General features: G+C 29.9%; 2 protein-coding genes across 2 annotated transcripts; both read left to right on the top strand.

The window, feature by feature from the left end:
- Positions 1-2,085: 2,085 nt before the first annotated feature.
- Positions 2,086-13,585, top strand: LOC125064019 (origin recognition complex subunit 3). The gene is made up of 12 exons (XM_047670786.1): positions 2,086-2,316; positions 2,387-2,530; positions 2,620-2,798; positions 3,081-3,189; positions 3,700-3,923; positions 4,272-4,419; positions 4,623-4,748; positions 4,818-5,132; positions 5,221-5,610; positions 6,378-6,611; positions 12,171-12,355; positions 13,374-13,585. Exons 1-12 carry the CDS (start codon positions 2,290-2,292, stop codon positions 13,468-13,470), a joined length of 2,178 nt encoding a protein of 725 aa, XP_047526742.1. The 5' UTR covers positions 2,086-2,289; the 3' UTR covers positions 13,471-13,585.
- A 4,653-nt stretch (positions 13,586-18,238) lies between these two features.
- LOC125064017 (larval cuticle protein 1-like) lies at positions 18,239-18,980 on the top strand. The gene is made up of 3 exons (XM_047670784.1): positions 18,239-18,288; positions 18,369-18,487; positions 18,642-18,980. The coding sequence occupies exons 1-3, from the start codon at positions 18,280-18,282 to the stop codon at positions 18,859-18,861; spliced, it is 348 nt and encodes a 115-aa protein (XP_047526740.1). The 5' UTR covers positions 18,239-18,279; the 3' UTR covers positions 18,862-18,980.
- The last annotated feature ends 1,497 nt before the right edge of the window (positions 18,981-20,477 follow it).

The raw sequence follows: 20,477 nt of genomic DNA, 5'->3' as shown, positions 1-20,477 counted from the left end.
TAATGCGTTATCTAAGGTTAAGATTGTAGAAATCTGGTAACACAGCTATTTGGGCTTAAAAAACGAGAATAGTACAGTAAATACAATAGGCTGCCTAATTGATCCAGTTGCTAAATTATCAGGTTTAAGGTTCAAAGCCCAGGTCCCATCGAACTATCAATTAGGAAATAGAGCTTGCACTTGTATATGCACACATATTTAGTTTCGGACTGTACTTTTTTTATGTTATTGGTTGGCGGACGAGCAAATGGGCCACTTGATGGTCACCATTGCCCACAGACAATAGCGCTGTAAGAAATATTAACCAGTCTTTACATCGCCAATGCGCCACCAACCTTGGGAACTAAGATGTTATGTCCCGTGTAAAGGGTGAGTGAGGCAGTGTAACTGGCACACTCTTTAAACCGAAACACACAATACTGCTGTTTGTAAAAGAAAATTGTGCGCATCTATTTTTTAATCCATTTTATTTGTTTTTTTTATTGTTATTTATGAGCAACAGCTTTTAAGGAGTTTGTCGGCCATAGAAGAATTTAATGTTAGTACGTTTATTATTAACCAGTGTCGCCAAAGAAACTTCGCGTTTATTCAATATTGTTTTTAGGAATTTCCAAACCTATGGCAGGTTTTGTTTTGATTTCATTTAATTGTAAACGGCAAATCATTAATCTTTGGTGCCAAAAAGATGAAACCTTTTTTAAAAGTTTTTTTTAATATCAATTAGTAGTTTTGTTAGAATTGGAGATAACAATTTAGTTTAATTTTATTTAGAATAAACTTACACAATTTACGACTAAAATATTATTTGAATTAAATTTATTTTATTTTATTATTAAATGGTCAATGCAATCTGAATAGTGAATGATCATTCTCCATTAATGACACAATGCTCCTAGTTGTTGTCAATTTGTATCTTGAGTGAGTTTTTAGAACCGACACGAGACATAGCAACGTGTATGAAGAAGTATGCGAAGATGGAGCTCGGCAAATTAAGGTTGACTTTGTCCAAAGTTCGTCCTTGGTTTGCTTGTCTCGTTAATCGACATGGCAAATGCGAACTTAACTGAAAATTGGCGACGCTTTAGCGAAGCAGGGTGACAATTGAACCAAATTTCAATTGTATGTTGCGAGGTGGAAATCCTGACACGTTAAGCCTGTTCAAAAATTCAATTGAGTATCGAGTTTTCTCTGCAAATCGTCCGTGACAAGAGAGTCGATTATTTTGTAGATGCAACTGACCTGGTAGTTTGTCTTGGACTTGTAGACTGATTTGGTCTCACTTCTTAGGTGCAAGAATTGCACAGCCACTGACTTTTTTACTTTGCCTGCTGAGAAATCAGTATCAGTAGTAAATAAAATATATAAACAGAAATATATAAACTGCTTAGGACACTTATAAGTTCAGAATTGCAGGAAAGTAAGGTTCTGATCATGGCTTGTAGCAGCCAAGCTGAGATGCTACTAAATTCGATCAATGTGCTGCTTGAGGCCTAAGGCCTCTGATTCAATTTTGCAACCTAGCAGTCAGTTATAAAATATTTTTTATTTAAACAAAATAAACTCAACGTATGTCATAGTAGGCTCGTACGTTTTTCGTTTGTTTTTTTTTTAAACATCAGTATTGCTGCTTTCTAACCGTTCAGTAACTTTTTTCAAAATCAATTATTTTAAAATAATTACGATTTAATCGTAAAAATTCAGTAAATTGCAATCAAGAATTCTCTTTATTTTTCTGCACATGTACTGGAGCTTTTCAAAATGAGACCATAACTGATTTTATGTGCAGCTATCGTCCCATAATCACTGGGACAAAAATCGGCTTACCCTATTAATATGTTGGATTCATGTGAATAATTGAAACATCATTTTCTTAGTTTTATAAACTATATAATTATTCTTATTTATTTTTAAGACATATCCAACATTTTGTAATGTATTTTGGAAATGCGTAAAAACTGAAAGCGGAAAAAGGTTGTATGGTCTTAAACGTTTGCCCATTAAATAATAAGTTAAAAAAATAATATTAGTGTCAAAGTCACTTATGTCAGTACTCTGTAATGTAATCGGTATAGCTATATACAAATTATAGAACTTCTTAAATATGGACAAATTTTGAAATGTGCTGTAACTTTTCATAATTTAACGAAGTATTTAGCATTTTTATTAATGAAGATCTTTTTCATTATAGCTAAACTGCCTTATTTATTTAGTCTTTTATATTTACTATTGTCTTTTGCTAACATTGTATGAGAAAAATATTAGATTGTTTTAAGGTTTTGTACCTATAACATGGAATCAACTACCTCAGTTTCTAAGGTAAAATATTTTTTTTAAATATATAATTGTATTAAATAATAAGTTTATCTTATAAAACTCTCGTTTACAGGGTGTGTTTTTGTTTTCAAATGGTTTAAAGAAAACAAAGCATTCGAAAAAGAAACCGAAACGCAATCTATTTGAAAGTTTATCCAAAGACTCCTGGTATAAAACATTCAAATATAACTGGAACGTAGTCGAAAATCAGTTAAAGGTAGGTTTAAATATTCTTATTTGCATTCATTAATCAGGAAATAGCTTTTAGTAAGATATTTTTCACCTGAAAATGTATATTTATTTTAGGAACTTCATGAGCAAACATATAGCATTCTGTTGAATGATATTGTAAGCTATGTCAAGTTGGTGAATCAGGAGCATGAGTACAGTACATTGGAGGGAATTATACCTAGTGCCACATTATTGACTGGGGTCAATCAGCCAGACTATGTCAATCAGTTTCTGGCCCTTATAGATAGAATTAGGTGAGTCTAAACGTTTACTACTGTGTATAATCCATTAATTTTCTTTAGTACTTACTCTCGTGGTTACACTCAGGTTGACTTAATTTCAAGGATCAGATATCCTTATATTTAATTGGATTCTTATCTAATTAACACTATATTCTTTCATGTATCAGATATAATGAAACAGTAAAAAAAATATTGTTATATATAAAATATAATTGTAAAAAAAAAATGTAGTACCCATTTAGGAAAATAAATTTATGTTTAAATATGTTATATATTATCAAAAGAAAATTTCAGGGAAGATGTTACACCACATGTTGCATTGATAAATTCACAAGATGCTCAAACGGTTAAACATTTAGTGGAGAGTGCTGTTTGGCAGTTAATAAATGGACAGGATGTGCTGGTAAGTTTATAAAATGCAAGAAAGAACTGTAATCATTTATCATATGATCTTAAGTAATCCCTTGCATGTAATTTAATGAGTCTTAGGTGTTTATATTAAAAAATAAGTGGTAACAGATGGTTTGAAACTATAAATGTTGTGTTTTTGTGAACCCTTTTCTCTACAAAAGCAATGTGGATATGTTATAAATAACAATACAATAAATTAATAACAAATACACTAATTAGTTATAAATAACATAGAAAATATATTCCTGCAACACATCAGTAATTATCTTATGTTGTAGGTGTCCATGGGTGACCACTTATCAGGTGGCCCTTCTGGTCATATGCTAACTATAGCTTTAAAAGAAAGTTTTCTAAATATATTTATATTTTTATAAAACTTAAAAAACTGTTATCATAAAAGATAAAACATCATAAATAATTAATTATTTCTTAAACCCTTCATTATCATTCTTATTGAGGAGCTCAAATTATTATAAAATAAATGTTACTTTGAATCTTTCAGGATAACTCTGCTAATGACAGTTTTGAAAAAGATTTGAGTGAAAGAGTTAAATTGAAGAAGAATCAATGTACATTGAAAACTTTGCTCAATTGGTATCAAGCAAAATATGTGAAACAATCGCTAAAGAAATATAAGCCTGTCCCAAAAAAAGCTTTAGTTATAATAATGCCAGATTTTGAGAGCTTTAATTGTAATATATTGCAGGATTTTGTAATGATTATAAGGTTTGTAATTTTCTTTTAATTAAAGTATCTATGAAATTCTTAATTTCTCCCATTTACAATATGGGATTTTCTGGGCTGAATTGAATAGCTTATTCATTAATTCAACACTAACATGACAGTTCAAAACAGCTTTTATGAGCCCACTTGAATAGAGAATATTTTGATTTTGACAACACTACAAGATAAGGGAAAGATACACATTTGAAATGAATATTTAAATTGAAATATTCATAGCTTTTATACACTTATTTAGCCTAGAGAATGATTAATTCTACAATCTCATAAGTAAATTGTCATACTAAAACTCAAATGTCTCAAAATGTTGAACAAAATTTATTTATTTTTCAGTTCCTATGTGCAATTGTTGCCATTAGTATTGATATTTGGAGTAGCAACATCAGTTTCCGCTCTACATAAATCATTTCCATACCATGTCTCCTCAAAGTTGCTAATTAAAGTGTTTCATTCTCATCCGTCACATGTTTACATGAATCAAGTAAGCTCTTTAATATATTAAAATATTTTGATGTATAAATTCAAAATAATAAAGTCATAAGTGACTATCACATTAAAGATTTTTCTATTTAACTCTTCTATAATTAGACAATTTAATTAAATAAAACAGAATGGTCTTCATATAGCTTTTTTTAAATGTTTCTTGAAACTTTTTTAATTTTGCTTTGTTTAAATAATTTGCAGGTTTTAGAAAACATTTTCTTATCGCACACAAGTCCATTCCACTTGAGTGGCAAAGCATTTGAATTGATGACAGATGTTTTTCTTTTCTATGATTTCTCTGTTACCGGCCTCATTCAGAGTATTAAGGTATGTTTTTGAAAAAGATTTATATTATATGATATGTTAACCATTAATCAGTTTCTTTTTGTTTTTTAGTACTGTATGATTGATCACTATTATGGAGATAATATTAAATCACTATGTTGTGTTCCGGAACAACTTGATGAAGCAATCAATAATCTCACTAAAGATGATTTAGAAAATATAAGACAATTATTATCTTTCCGGCCCTTCTTGGAGGTACAGGATTGTGAAACTAAAATCGGTCTTTTTGAAGATGATAATTTCTTCAGAGAAATTTTGTCTAAGGAAATAAATAAACTTCATGACTATGTACATAGTTTTTATCTGTGTATACGGTTACTTTCCACTTTTGTAAAGGATCTACCAAAGAATACACTTGGAAAAACTGTATGTATCTTTGATTAGTGTTAGTAAAATAATTGTTAAGATTTATTATGGCAGGTGAATATGAATTATAAATTATATTTTTTTTTAGGTTAGAGAACTTTACGCCAAATGTTCATTAGAATGTGTAACAAGTACACAACCATTTAAAGAGTGCATGCAGTTATTGAATTTTCAATCACAAATGAAACTGGGAGAAACTATAAAATCTGCTCTTAAAGACGTCAATACATGCCTACAAGTAACCTCACCAATAAAACCTCTACGATCAACTCCATCTAAAAATAATATTCACAACATTGCTCTGAAGAACGATCTTGGTCAAGATTTCGCTAAAACAATAAAAATTCATTTAATGACGTTCTTGAGGCAAATAGAGAATGCAAGCAATGATGCTTCGGTATTTACCAATACAGATATGGACACCGAAAATGATTTGGACAATGTTAATATACCTGGAAATAGGTATAAATTGAAAGAGGTAAAGAAAAACTAGTCATGTTTAAATTTGTTTTAAAATTTATCTCTTACTACTTTTAATTTATTTGATAAAAATCTGCTGAACTGAAAGGCAAATGGGAATCGTACTTCTTGAATTTAAGTGTTGTACCTCATGTGCAGACAAAAACACTAAAAATGCACATGCACATAATTCACCATAATTGCTAATATGTAATATACCATGTGTCTTTAATTACACTGGCTCACTCATCACTCTAACCGGAACCTAGCATTACAAAGATTTTCGGGAGAATAACAAGTTGGTGGATACAAGCTTGCATTGCGTTCTGTTATATGATATCACCTAAAGCCTTATGCTCTTTGACGATGGTGGCACAATTTTTTTTCTCTTCTTCCTGTGTTTTTATTTCCTACTGTATTGCAATATATAAACATATAGTATTAAGAAAAAATAATAATAATTGTAAGGAGTACACAAATAATCCTGTATCTATCAACAATCTGTTATTAATGAATGAATAATATTTTTATGAATTTGACGGCGCATGGTGCGCCATCTTGGTTATTTATCCTGATATTGGCAATTAAATGCCTATAAATTTATTTTTTATTATGTACCACGACAAACAAAAATAGTTAAGAGGAACACATTAAAATAAGTATTTGTATAGGTTTGTTTATGTTTAATGAAATGTTTGATGCTTTGAATTCGGGTATAATGTTTAATATGCGTTTATTTTTAAGATTTTCAATTATATGTTTTTAAAATAAAAATATTATTTTTAGAAATTGTTGAGAGCCACGAGAGTTGAAAAAATCCAGTCCGAATATGAAATGATACGGGCTAGATTTGTCTGTTATTTAGAGGAAGTTTTTACAAAAGGCTTGCAGCCGCCGCACACGCAAACGTTTCACGAAATATTGTTCTTCAGTGACGTGGCCAATGTTAAGAAACAAATTGTGGGCTCTCCCCGAGGAGCACTGCACACAGCCCTCAGTAACCCAATCCATTATTTGCAGGTATGTACTAAAATTATACTTATAATTTATTGGTCAATATAGAGTTGTTTTTGATCCATCCATTTAAGGCATCCTTAATAAAATTTACTAACAAATCACAAAAAAAAGAGCGAGGCAAGGCATAAGCAACATTAACATTATATCATATCGGATAATGAGTTGGTACCATTTGACGATCATCTTTAGCATCGCGCATTTCGCTGGGAAATCAAATAGCGCTTCCCCTTCGTTCACACATCTGTTGCTACAACATATATGTGAAGGAAGAGGAAGCGCTATTTTATTTTATGTTATCAAGAAGACAACGATTGAGAAAAGCGCTCTTAAGAAGTTTATAGAAAAGATGCTATCAATAACAACTCTATATAGAAGAATGTTAATAAGAGGTTTCCTTTAAATTTATGGAATCTCCTACATTTATAAGGCAATGCACTATTTCGAGAAAATTAAGGAAACAATTAAATAAGGCAAAACATGGATTATATGGGGTAGTTCCATATAAAGTGGCACCGGTAACCGAGAAGCCGGCTGTCTTGGGCATGTTATGCGGAGGAATGAGGACCATGTTGAAAGAACGATTTTGAGAATGGATGAGGCTGGATATAGAGGTAGGGGACGACCAAAGAAACGATGGATGGATTGTGTGAAAGACGATATGGTTAGAAATAATGTTACTTGTGAGATGACGTCCGACAGAGAAGTATGGAAGAAGAAGACATGTCGCGCCGACCCCAAGTAAAATTAGGATAAGGGCAGGAGGATGATATGGGGTAATTAGATAGGAATTTAAGTAACAGGTCACAGGTCGTGGTCATAATCATTCCTGAAGTCAATCGGAATTAAAACTGTACCTTAATCTCCAATGCCTCACGGATATCTTCCTTTACCTTGAGCTGTTGCAGTGCCATGTCAAGGCGTACAATATATTGCTGTAATTTTATAAAATAAAGATAAAGTTAGAAAACGTCTATTTAGAAAGGAATGGTAACATAGAGATTGGACGCTAGTGATTGCATAGAGAAGGATTTGAAATTATAGATGTAGGAAAAGAAAAGACTATCGCCATATATTCTAGAATGTTTTGGGTAAATTTGGCGGGTCAAGAATAGGATATATTATAAGATTAATTGCAAAATCACAGTATCATATTTTTAACCTCTGAACTGTATTAAGTGTAAATAATTACATACACTTTAGCGACTTAAATGTTAGAGTTCTTATGGGATCTTTATTAATTTATTTTTGCAAAATTTATTATTAGTAACATATTACTCGTTCTTGATATTTTTAGCTAAATATTTTATTTTGAATTTGCAAGACTTTTGGTATGAATACGAACGCTTGAAAGTTTGATAGTATTATCTATAACGACAAATTTATGGTAATGGTTGTATTATTAACAGCATATTATTCATACAATCTTGTTTTAAAAACCCACTAGTGGGTTTCTCGTTTAAACATATGATTTTTTAGGAATTCATCAATACAGGATTTGTTTTGAATTCTTTTCTTTGTAAACTGCATGTAATTTATCTACATTTGGCGCTAAAATAATAAAACCTTATTTAAATGAATTTTTTAACATCAAATAGTATACATTCGTTCAGTAAGAATGGGAGTTTATCGATAACAATTTACTTTAATTTTGTTTACGTTTTTAATTTTTTTTTCTTATATAGCCGTAGGATCGCTCTAACCGGCCAGTAATATTTTTCCACTCTTCAATTGTAACAATTTAGTAAATTGCAATCAAGAATCCATTTTAATTTTCTGCATATTTACGACTGGAGCTTTTCAAAATGAGACCATAACCGTGTTTTTTATATGTAGCTATCATCATCATACAAAAATCGGGTTACGCTATTAATATATAAGAAGATATGATATTATCTTTTTTAATTTTATTTCATTCAAATATTGAGTACAATAAAACTAATTGTAACGCCTATCCAAATATAATAACACACTAAGATTAATTAATTATATGTAGTGTAATAGATTTATCACGATTAACTTTTTACCTTTTTTTTTGTTATTGGTCACTCAATTTCGTTTAATTATAATTAATAAAAAAAAAAACAAAAAGCTATATACTTATAATAACTTTCATTTCATGGCATATGAATAATTAATTATGCATTTAAATAAATAATGATAAAACATTATTTTTGATGAAAGTGTTCTTAATTCAATAAGACACAAATGGTCATTTTTGAATCGTAATGAACGAATTAAATTAAATTTTAAGTTATTAATGGTTCGGCATGAAAATTATATGTATTTAAAATTATAAGAACCGGCATGAAATTCTATAGCGAGTCTTTTTTCTAATTAAATTACTAAATTATGTTAATTATATCGCATACAATTAATAATACGACAAATCTCGTTATTGTTTTTGTGAAGCCTTCTTTGGATATCCCCGTTTTTTTACTCCTTGCTTGCGGCAATAAGTTTACGTCACGTAAACAAATAAACACTTTAAGTGTTTATAAGGATAACGGAAATAATTCAACGATTTCAACTACAACAGTGATAAATTTACTTAATATTTTTAAATAAATGTGATTCATTACCGAAAATATTAGGTATATTATATTTTTATATATTTTATTAGGTAGGCCAAAGGGCTAGTGGGTCACCTCATCAGGTGACCATACCTTACCATCATAAGTGGTCACCACCGTCCATTGACATTGACGCCGTAAATAATTTTAAACTTCCCTTACATCTCCAATGCGCACCCAACCTTGGGTACTAAGTTATTATGTACCTTGTGTCTGTAGTTACACTGGCTCGTCTACCCTTCAAACCGGAACACAACAATACAAAGTATTGCTGCTTAGCGGTAGAATATATGATGAGTCGGTGGTACCGACCCAAACGCACAATGTCTTACCATCCAATGAAATAAAGATAATCCGAACAAACGCAACGCACTTTTCCTTCATAAGGATGTAATCGCATCGCAAAACTAGGTAGAAAAATGACCAACTTCCGTGTAAAAAAACTTGACCCGTTGTTGAAGATGTGTCAAATTTTTATAGATCCCTTAGATAGTGCGCACAGTCTGGACCCACCGGATTTGGATGTATCGGTCTGTGTTGGAGTTTTATTAAGTAGATATTCTATGGATTTAATTATGCCTTATATTTTATATCCATTAAAATGATTTAAAATATAAAGTACTTGGAAATTTAAAACTTATTTATTCTATAATTTTTAGTTTTCACTTATCGTTAAAGCGTTAAATAAATACATAAGTAAGCGTTTTAGTCACTTTCAAATCAAACTTATTAAGATGTCCCTGAACTTTTCTATAAATTTTTTAGCCATAAGGTTAAACGTAGTGACACGCGTTAAGCAAACATTACAGAATTGAATGACATTTGTTGGCGTTAAATAAAAAGCAATAGCTTTACACTGGTTATATCTGGGTTAGGCTAACAAACTATTTAGGAATAATTCGAAGCACATTCATTGCTAAAATATTACGTAATGGGAAACTAATAAATCGAATGAAATATCATTGTGAGTGGCATAGCATTATATAAAAATATTTTAAACGTCAGTTTGCATGATAAAAAATAATGCGTTGTATAAATTATGTAAGACTAATAAATAAATATTTAATAATATTTTGTACAACGGACTGGTTCTGGGGTATTAGGCTCCTCGTCTAGCCAACCAATTGAATTATTATTATTTATTAAAATTTAAAAACAATTTGTAGATTTACCACTCAGTTTTATACCAAAAATATTATTATTAAATGTTCAAAAAATATAAAAGTACATAATACAAATTTATTTTTACTAATTTTACCTGGAGCTTATAATACTACTATACAAACAATACAATTAAATAAAGACGTCCAATATTTTTTCCAATTAAATTAGGGTAAAAAAAAGCAATAATTTTAACTAATTGCAATATATGTATAAAAGAGAATATATTAATAATTACTTGTGTAGTATTTATTAAAAAATCGTAGATAAAATTATTCAAAGTGTAATTTTAGTTCCTCCAGTAAACGTGTCATCATTTTTGGCAGCTTCTTTAATAAATCGTTATGTCAAAAGTTCAAGGCATTTATGTTGTTATTGAATATCTCATAGTTACCGTATAATTTTATACTTGTTAAAGTTTTTATCTTTTATGGTTACTGTTTTGTCTTGTTTTTATATTCTCAATAATATATTCATACTTTTGTTAAAAGTATATTGAAAATAGTTATATACATAGGTAGTTTCTCACATATTTACAGCCTTACTGTAAAAATGTTTAAAACTGGTGGTTACACTCAAATTAATCTTTATTTTGTCATCAGTAATTTAACATTCGAAAGAAGAAAATGAACTTGCACTATGCAGTCACGAAAGCGCGCTCCTCCAAGTTAAATGATTACCGGAGTTCATTAGTATGAATGCTAACGTTCGTGCTTAAAATATGTCTGTGTGCGTGAGACGACTTATCGGTCTTCACTCTCGTAAAACAACAAAAATAAAAATTGCATAATATTTGCTCAGTTTTTTTTTTAAATTAAAAAATAGCTCGAGTTTACAATATGATATGACAAAAATAATCGTTCAAGTCATTTAAAAACAACACCTCATTCTTTTTCTGTTTTTACAACGAATAGGCTTAAAGTTATCGCTTTCCTCACTAAAGGGACATTTTGCGAGAAAACACAAAAATTATTGCATGATGAATTAACTTGCTAAATATAATTCTATTCCAATTTTAAATACATTGAAAATTAACGGTGACCTCATTTGTTTCAGTATTCGTTATTCAAATTAAATTAAAATTTACTGACCGTAATAATAAACGTTCAATAATAAATAGGATGTTACGATAGAAAAAAACAGTATTAAAACATTTTATTATTTTAAATGTCAATGTCGGGTAATATCATTTGATTTGCCCCCGCGCATCTCAAAACATGTTTTATTTTCGTTACGTTACTTTTTTTTAAAAACATTTATACTACCTTGTCTATTCAATAATAAAATTATTAAATTTTAAAATTGATTTATTTCTTTAATAAACATTTTGATGAATTTAGTTTTTTTTTTTGTTTGTATTATATTTAGCGATGTTTTAGCGAGTATATACACTTTGAAATAATTTCCAAAATGTTGTGGATTGTAATTTTTTTTTCGGATACAATAATGTGGCAATATTATTTTCGATACTTGTGATTAGAAATTTGAGCGTAATTCGAAGTTTTTTAAGTAAATAAAGTAAAAGAAACAGCCCTGTAAATGTCCTATTGCTGGGCTAAGGCTTCTTTTCTTTAGAGAACGTTGCTTTATTTCGGGTTAGTAGATAAGTATTGCAAGTGTGGCATTTGGCTCTATCGACACATGATATGGTTTTCTCAAGATGGTTTAATTCACCGCCGAACGATAGATGAATTATAAATACAAATAGAGTATATGAAAATTCTGTAAAAATACTTTTACATGAACTACTTTTTACTAGTTTATTACATGAACTAAATTTTAAGTATCTATTTTAGTTAGATTTTATATAAAATATTTTCGTCTTTTTTAGTGTACCTGCTGCCATTTGTCTTCAGTAGACAGTATTTCAGATACATTACCTGATGTGTCAATAGCGTACAAGTTACACCGTGAATGTGGCAAACATATCAACTTGTACGACTGGTTGCAAGCCTTTGCTGCTGTGCTGCGACCCGACGAAGACGATGAGGACCGATACAAGGACGTTAATATTCAGTAAGTTAATATTCCACGGTTCAGTCGCCTGGTTTCCGATATAGTCAGGTTGAGTCCCGGCATCTCGCCTTCTGGATGTTTCCATAATATAAAATAATTTCTTTTCTGGGTCGTAATTACACTAGCACCGTTAGAAATATTAACCATTCCTTATAACACCAATGTGCTATCAACCTTGACAAATAACATGTCCTTTGTGAGTGTTGTTATACTGGCCGCTATATCCATTCAAACCGAAACACAACAACACTGAATATTTTTGTTTACGGTATGGAATATGTGATGAGTGGGTGGTACGTACACTAACGGGCTTACTCAATGCCCTACCACCACCTAAAACAATATCGTTAAACCATTAATTAGACACTAATCTTCTTTATAAATATAGAATAAAACAATATTTATCTTTGTTGGTCTTTCAATGTAAACATTTTATGTAAACCTTTTTTCTACTCTTGCGAAGCGAGGACAAGTTGTTAGATCTAAAAATAAAAAGAAAATTGACCTAAGAAAAATGATATACTTAAACTGAAATCTAAATTATAATTGTTTATGACAGCTTAAATACCTTGATAAGTTTAATATTGCAATATAAAATAGCCAGCACGCACGTTTTACTTGTATTTACTAGCGCCGCTGATAAAAACAACTGTTTCTAATATTAATATTTTATAATAATTGTAATAAAAACAAAAAAATGTCTATTGATAGTCAAAACAGTTTTCAAGAGTTTAAAGGCAGTGCTCCATTTTCCATTAATCTCGGTGATAATAATTAAGTTCAGACAAAAATTGACTGTTCATTGCTTTACGTGCTGTAGGAGGCACGGTTGTGAAACATTATCAATTACCTAATTCCGGATTATTACTGACAATGACTTCACAACAAACGCAATAATTTTATTGGTTTGAACCAGGACTCGAGGCCAGAGCATCTGCATCCGTATAAATAAAGATTGTTGATATTGTATACATTCGAATTTAAAACATATTATTAAATATAATTATTTTGTTTGCAGAGTTCGATTTACGCGTGCCGTATCGGAGCTACAGTTTCTCGGTTTTATAAAATCATCTAAAAGAAAGACTGACCATGTCATGCGCCTGACTTGGTGATCATTTTTGTCAACTTAATATAATATACGCGTGATTTCTTTTATTTATTTTTAATATTTAGTAATAAGTATAATATTTACTAATGAGTTCAAATAAAGTATTTTTTTTAATACGATTGTACATTTTATTCCTCCTTGTTTTTTATCTTATGAATAATGTAAATACTTTTAATAATTTCTTTTTCCAAATTCTTTGTACAAAATTTTCCAAAAAAATGTCTAAAATCATACTTGACGGCTACCTTTTTTAGTGTTAATGGAAAAAATGATGGAATATTATACAGTAGACGATAAAATACACTATATATAAAAAAATGGAATTGCGTTTAAATCATGTGGACGCGACGCAATAACACAACGTTAAAAAATGGTTGAGTATGACTGTTTGTTATTACGAGCGACACTTGAGGGAATCACATATTATTAACTTCCCATTACAAATAATATAATGGGCCCGATATTTGTAAATGTATTTATTTATATATCTTGACGTATACGGGTGATGTATGTGAATAATTGTACACACGTTCACAAATGTTTTTTTTTCCACTACCATATTTCGACAGAAAATAATTATTTCAATCAATACCCGGTTACTATATTCCAGAAACCATCCTTTTTTATAGTATTGGAAGGCTGATGGGCCAATGTCACGGGTAATTCACGTGACGGCAATTAGACATCACCGCTCATAGAAATTGGCGCCGTAAGAAATATTTCTTATTGTAACCGAAACACAACAATAATAAGTGTTACTGTTTGGCGGCTTGCACAAAGCCGTACAACTGTTACTCAGTTTTGCTTACGGCTATGTAGAACTGTCTTAAAGGGTACTTATGAAACGATACGTAAAAGTCGCATGTAAGTAACGCAAAAAATATAGAAACTACTTTTCGGCTTATTCTTAACTTAAAAAACGACCGCACACTAATGTTCACACCGTCCGCACATTCATTTCACGAATAAGGTTTCATAAAATCCGATTGATTTTTATCAAGCTGTTGAATATTGTCGATACTTGATAGACAAGGCAGTCCAAATCGTACCTATACCGTGCATTTTATTTTATTTATTTTTTAAAACTAACATTTGAATATAGAATATACCGCTAAAAATGAGAAACTCCACTTCACTTTTCTTCTCACAAAAAATACTTCAATTCCAATCATAAAAAATATAATCTAAAAGTGTTTTTAACAAGGTATGAAAAAAGAAACAATAGGTCCATATTGCTAATACTGTTATGTGTAAAGATTGATTGTACATTAAGTATGTTTGAGATGGTTTCAAGCGGGTACCGAAAGTTTTGCTCAAAGCTTTTAAATCAAATGTTTAAATTCTTAATATCATATTGGTTAAAATCATATCAATTTTATAAAGCTGAAAGTTTCAACGTGTTATTTTTTTATGTAATAAAATTCATTCAAAGGTAAGTTAAAATATAGTAAATTATGTAAATTACATTTATATTTAGTTATTTATAGAACGACATGTCATCGTTTAAAACTTTGCTAGCCGTTATGAGTGTTTAAATATACACGTAATTTGTCGACTAAGGAAAACTTGAGAAAAGCAACGAATGTACTGGAGGCAGTGCCGTATGACCTTCACAAGAAACCAAATTTATTTATTTATCTAGCGATTGGACATTTACGAGCTTATATTAACTTATTGCAATCCATATTGTTAAGGTATATAATATAATGAAATTTGTAGTTCATATATGTAATTTTCTTATTTGTTTTTTAAATTGATGTACTAGTTCATAATCCCACTGCAATGTTAACTTAAAAGTATGTCCTTTTGGAATAAGTCTGCCTGATATCGTAGTTGATGGTGTAACTATTTCAATAAATAAATAAAACACGTTTGTTTATATCTAAAGACGAGGTCAATAGGGTCAGTTACTTTTGGGTTGTTTTTTTTAATGCAAGAGGAGCGGCTATTAAGGTCCCAACTAATCAACAAAAAGTAAACACGTTTTCGTCTTAGTCGATCTTTTGTGAAACCGATAAAAGGCGACAATTTAAGAAAAAAAGCGTGCATATTTTTGGTTCCTATCTATTCTCATTTGACATTTAAAATAATAAAGATGTAAAAAATATGTTTAAATTGAAGTAACTTATACAGAGACCGAGACACCAAGTTCAGAAAAACTCGTAAGTCATCTTATTTGTTTGGGGAAGATAAAAAACAGAATTTGCGACAAGAAAAGTTAACAAAGAAAAGTAAAGAAAACATCAATACCATTTCATTAGTGTAAGGAATACTACTATTTAATGTTTTCGCTATTGTCATTAGGAATGGTTTCAATGTCATAGAGACGTGGAATTGGAGATATTTACTAATACAGCAAACTTACAGCTAGAGAATCCCTTCGACATAGAGGACTGTATAGCATTTAATTGTTATACATCTTAACAAACAAATGAAATGTATTTTATTTAAGTTGCATTGTTTTTGGAATTTTATACAACTCGCATAGTCGCTCTTTTAAATAGCCCGATTTACATTGATGTTAGTATTCACAATTATTGTTTAATAATTCTTTTGATGGGACAAGAGCCTGAAGTGTATTATGTGTGAAATTCTTTATTGCATTAGACATATAAAACATTGGGTAGATAAGCGACGGTGGGTCAATATTCATAATAAGTACTTATACCTACATGAAAGTAAACATATTTCCCAAAGAAACACGAGTCGAAAAGTGAAAAAAATTCACCTTCCATCCGTTTTTTTTTTTATTTTTTTTTTATACCTGATGAAGAGACCCCAACCAAAAGGATGGATAATGATTTTACAAATGTCTATTATTTTCAGTGTTCCTATTTAAATGTTACTTTGAAGCAATAAAAAGTCTCAAAATTTTTGGATAACGCTTGTATCTTTAGGAACTTTTGTGTTGTATGTTTTTTTTTTTAATATTTTAACAATTTTTAAAATTATTACATTAAGAAAATAATATATTCGTCATTGCAAAGTTATGTCGATCAGAAAAATTTACACCTGTCAAAAAGATCAAGCTAAGTTGTACAGGGTATAGTATCTACTACTTTACGCCTATTAGTAACAATACCCAATTACCTACTAACTGTATCAGACATAATCTGAAGAATTAGTAAGTCAATGGCATTTAAGTAGTAGAATATACACATTATAATTTTTTTCAGTTTTGCTATTGGTAGTCATATAAGCTTTATGGTCGTCTCAAAAACTTCGATTTATACAAGTTTACAAAAAAAAAACTCGCTGACCTTGAATTATAATTTCACGAAATAAAGATCGAAACCGACCTCTGGAAAGGTTAAGAGCACATCACTTTTATTTGCGTCTTGCATAGCGACGATGCCGATGCTGAATACGGGACAAGTTTTTCTAACAGTTTGAATTTAAAATATTCATGGCGGTATATAATATTGTTAATGATAATTATATTTTATGTGATTTTAGCTTTATATTACTTGTTTGACCTTTGCAATATTTATTGACACTTACTTTAACAAAAAAAAAGAAAAAAAAACATCCTGAATAAGAGTTTAGCAACCAAAGACGTCTACTCAACATTTGACATAATTGATGATAAGGTTATAAAAAGTACATTTCTTAAGAAAAAATACGAAAAAGTACCATTGGAAAAATGTTTATCATAATATGTTTTTAATTTAATGCAAGCAAGAGTGAAGATGACATAGGTTGATTGCAGTAAAAAAATCATAGCCGATATTTCCTTATAAACTGGTTTAATCAATAGATTGTGTACATAATAAATTCTTATTTTGCTTAGTACCTACTGTTGTAAATATTAACATACTAGGCTTTTTGAATGCCACATTTAATAAGCGTTCAAATTGACTAACAAACATCAATAAATCAATTATTTACTTTATTTTTTGGTAATCTTTTATATATGGTTTTTATTCATTTTTAAAAGGTATACCATTTTAAAGGTATCAATAAAATATTATTGTTGGTCATGCTACTGAATTATTTTCATATTTGTTTCTTAATTTAGTCGTGCATACCAATGAAAATACATAACGGGTACATCGTTACGTTACGTTATTACCTTATGTTATTAAAAATACGTTTTTACAAAAATACCGTCCGCTTAATTTGAGGACTAATTAAATCGTTCTTCGTAATGAATTCTTTTCGTAACTTATTAACTTTGATTTAATATGTGAAAAAAGGTAATCAAGAATAAAATAAATGAAAATAAAAAATACACAAATATTTTGAAGGTTCTTCAAAATATTTGTCTATTGTTTACTCAAAATAGGGCGTGTTTATAGTTACTATACACCGATAAACTATAAAATCTTTAAAAAAATGTTATTTTGAATATTATAAAGTATAAATTTGCTTAGACAATACTATTAGCTCGTATATATATACGACGATATCGTAGGTACTTGTTTTTCAATATTTATTGTATAGCGAAAAATCTATAATTAAAAATATTTAACAAAGAAGTTGAAGTTGAGCATGTACCTTGGCCTAATACCTACTAATATACGTTAACGTAGATATTTCCAATTTGGTGACAAATTATTATGTAAATCCATATGAATAAATCCTTCAAATTCTGCTTGAGTGCGTGTAGCACACATTGTTACATGATATCACACACGTGTGGTGACGATCATAGGTGATATTCGGGGATCTGACATATCGACGCTAGGTTTTTTGTCGTTTGATAACGCCTTTGAATACAACGCCGGGAGAAATGTATAAAAGATCTTGCTCCGACGGTTAAAGCATCAGTCGCTCATTTGGTATCAAAGTATCCAAACCTATCTAATTAACCATGAAAGTGGTACGTTAAAGAAAAAAAAGGAAATTACTATTTATTTATTTTTTTAATTTATATTTTTAACTAATTATGTGTTTCTTTAGATCATTGTCGCCCTCGCCCTTGTGGCTGTTGTCGCTGCTCATCCCGTCGCAGAAACTGAACCAATTAAAATTCTTCGATCACAATTTGATGCCAATCCTGAAGGTGGCTACGTTTTCGAGTAAGCATTGATTTTTAACGTTTAGTCGTTATATTAAGCATACAGATATTGATATTTAACACATTTTATATTAATACTAAAAATTATAAAACTTCATATAAGTTATATTTTTATATAAATGTATTATAGCATTAAATCTATTTTTAAATTTCAGTTTCGAAACAGAAAATGGCATCAAACGCTCTGAGCAGGGCGAAGTAAGGGAAGCTCTTGACGAGGAAAACAAGCCTCACCCTGTCGTAGTAGTCCGTGGATCTTACTCATACGTCGATGTAAACGGTAACCCCGAGACCATTACCTACTATGCTGACGAGACCGGCTACCATCCTGAGGGAGCCTCCATCCCCAAGGTCCCATCCCCATCCAGGAGATAAACAATGATTAACATCGCTGACACCAAGGAATTCAATGTGTAATTGATTAACTATAACCATTCTTAATCAATTATTCATGGAAAAATACAAGGATTTTTCGTCTTAAAAATCAATATCGCTTAAAGTGTTGTGGCGCAGCATCCGCCATAAAGCTCTTGCTTCTCTCTATAATTTGATGCTCACTGCCATATTTTTGTACGTTTTTATTTTTTGTTACGTTAAGATGATTTGTACAGAAAATAAAGTTCATTGATTAAGTATTTTTTCTTTTTTTTTAAGATCCTATTATGATGATCATAAAATTAATAACTATATTATTTACAATTTGTGTTCCCAAATATGATTTCATATTGATCGTACCTGGAAATTGGTAAAGACAAAATTTTACATGAATACATTAATTGTAGCAAATTAATTTGAGTTTTATTGAGTTTATTATAACACATTATACGTATCAGTACATTATAAAATCAAATAGGTCAGAGGTAGTTTGCTAAATACACAGCTTATGTAATATGAATAAATTAACGTTTATTTTAGATAAATATAGTAGAGCCGGTCTTTGTTTGTAGATTGTCTGTTTGTTGACCGTCTGGCGTAATCATATGGTAGCGTCATCGGGAATTTATTTTAACGTGTGATATAATAGGACTTTTTTTATTGTTCGTTTAAACATTAACTATTTATAATTTAACAAGCTTGACCTGTCTTCGTACGCGTAAAACAAAATGTTATTTATACGTTCGTTTGCTTATTATTAACTTGCTGAATAATTTTAATCTTCAATAAACAGCCTAAATTATAATACATATATATTATGCCAATTGAAGAAAGCGTAGAGATAAACTAACCTTAAATTGAAATATTCTATGTGATTATACTTGTATAGCTATTGGTTCTGCTTAATTCTTCTTCTTGTTCTGTTCTAGGTATCTTTTTATAAAATACTATTTATCTCAACTACTTATATTTTCTTTACGTTTACTTTCATTGTAGCGATAACAACTTCGTTGACATTTAAAACGCAATTTTTTCACAAATACATAATGAATACATAGTAATTATTTATAATCTAGATCAATTCAATGTCAGATGTAAAGACATCTGTTATTGGAATAAGCTTGGAATTTTTGGATGATTTGTTGTTGTCCACGGCTTTGTTCGTTTTTAGGGTTAGTCGTAAAGTGTTAGGCATAGGAAAGAAACCCTTGTGATTCAAGGTTGCTTCATACCAAATTTTATCAGCTCGTTCGTTTGACCGCGAAAGAGACAGACTGTCAGTCATTTAGGATATTCGGTTTAAAGACATTTATTTCTCATAAAGAACACAAAAGTTCACTTATAATAAGAAATTATAATAATTTTGCTTGGGGGTACATTTAAAAGTCTGCCTTATGAATTATATACAGTAAAATAAAATGTTGCGGGTAGTTATATTACACAAACATGTTTAGGTAGGGGTTACATTAACTTATAAATTATTTTGCACATATTCCATTACACGTTTTTTAAATATAGGAAAACTCTTGCTATTAATGATTAAGTCTGATAATTTATTATAAATTTGAACTCCTTCAAATAAAATGTTTTTCTTTCCATAGTTGGTTCTGGTTTTT

This window comes from Vanessa atalanta, chromosome 5 (genome assembly GCF_905147765.1).
Source record: "Vanessa atalanta chromosome 5, ilVanAtal1.2, whole genome shotgun sequence".
NCBI classification, from domain to species: domain Eukaryota; kingdom Metazoa; phylum Arthropoda; class Insecta; order Lepidoptera; family Nymphalidae; genus Vanessa; species Vanessa atalanta.
Note: the sequence above shows the minus strand (reverse complement) of the source record. Positions and strands in the feature narration are given on the sequence as shown.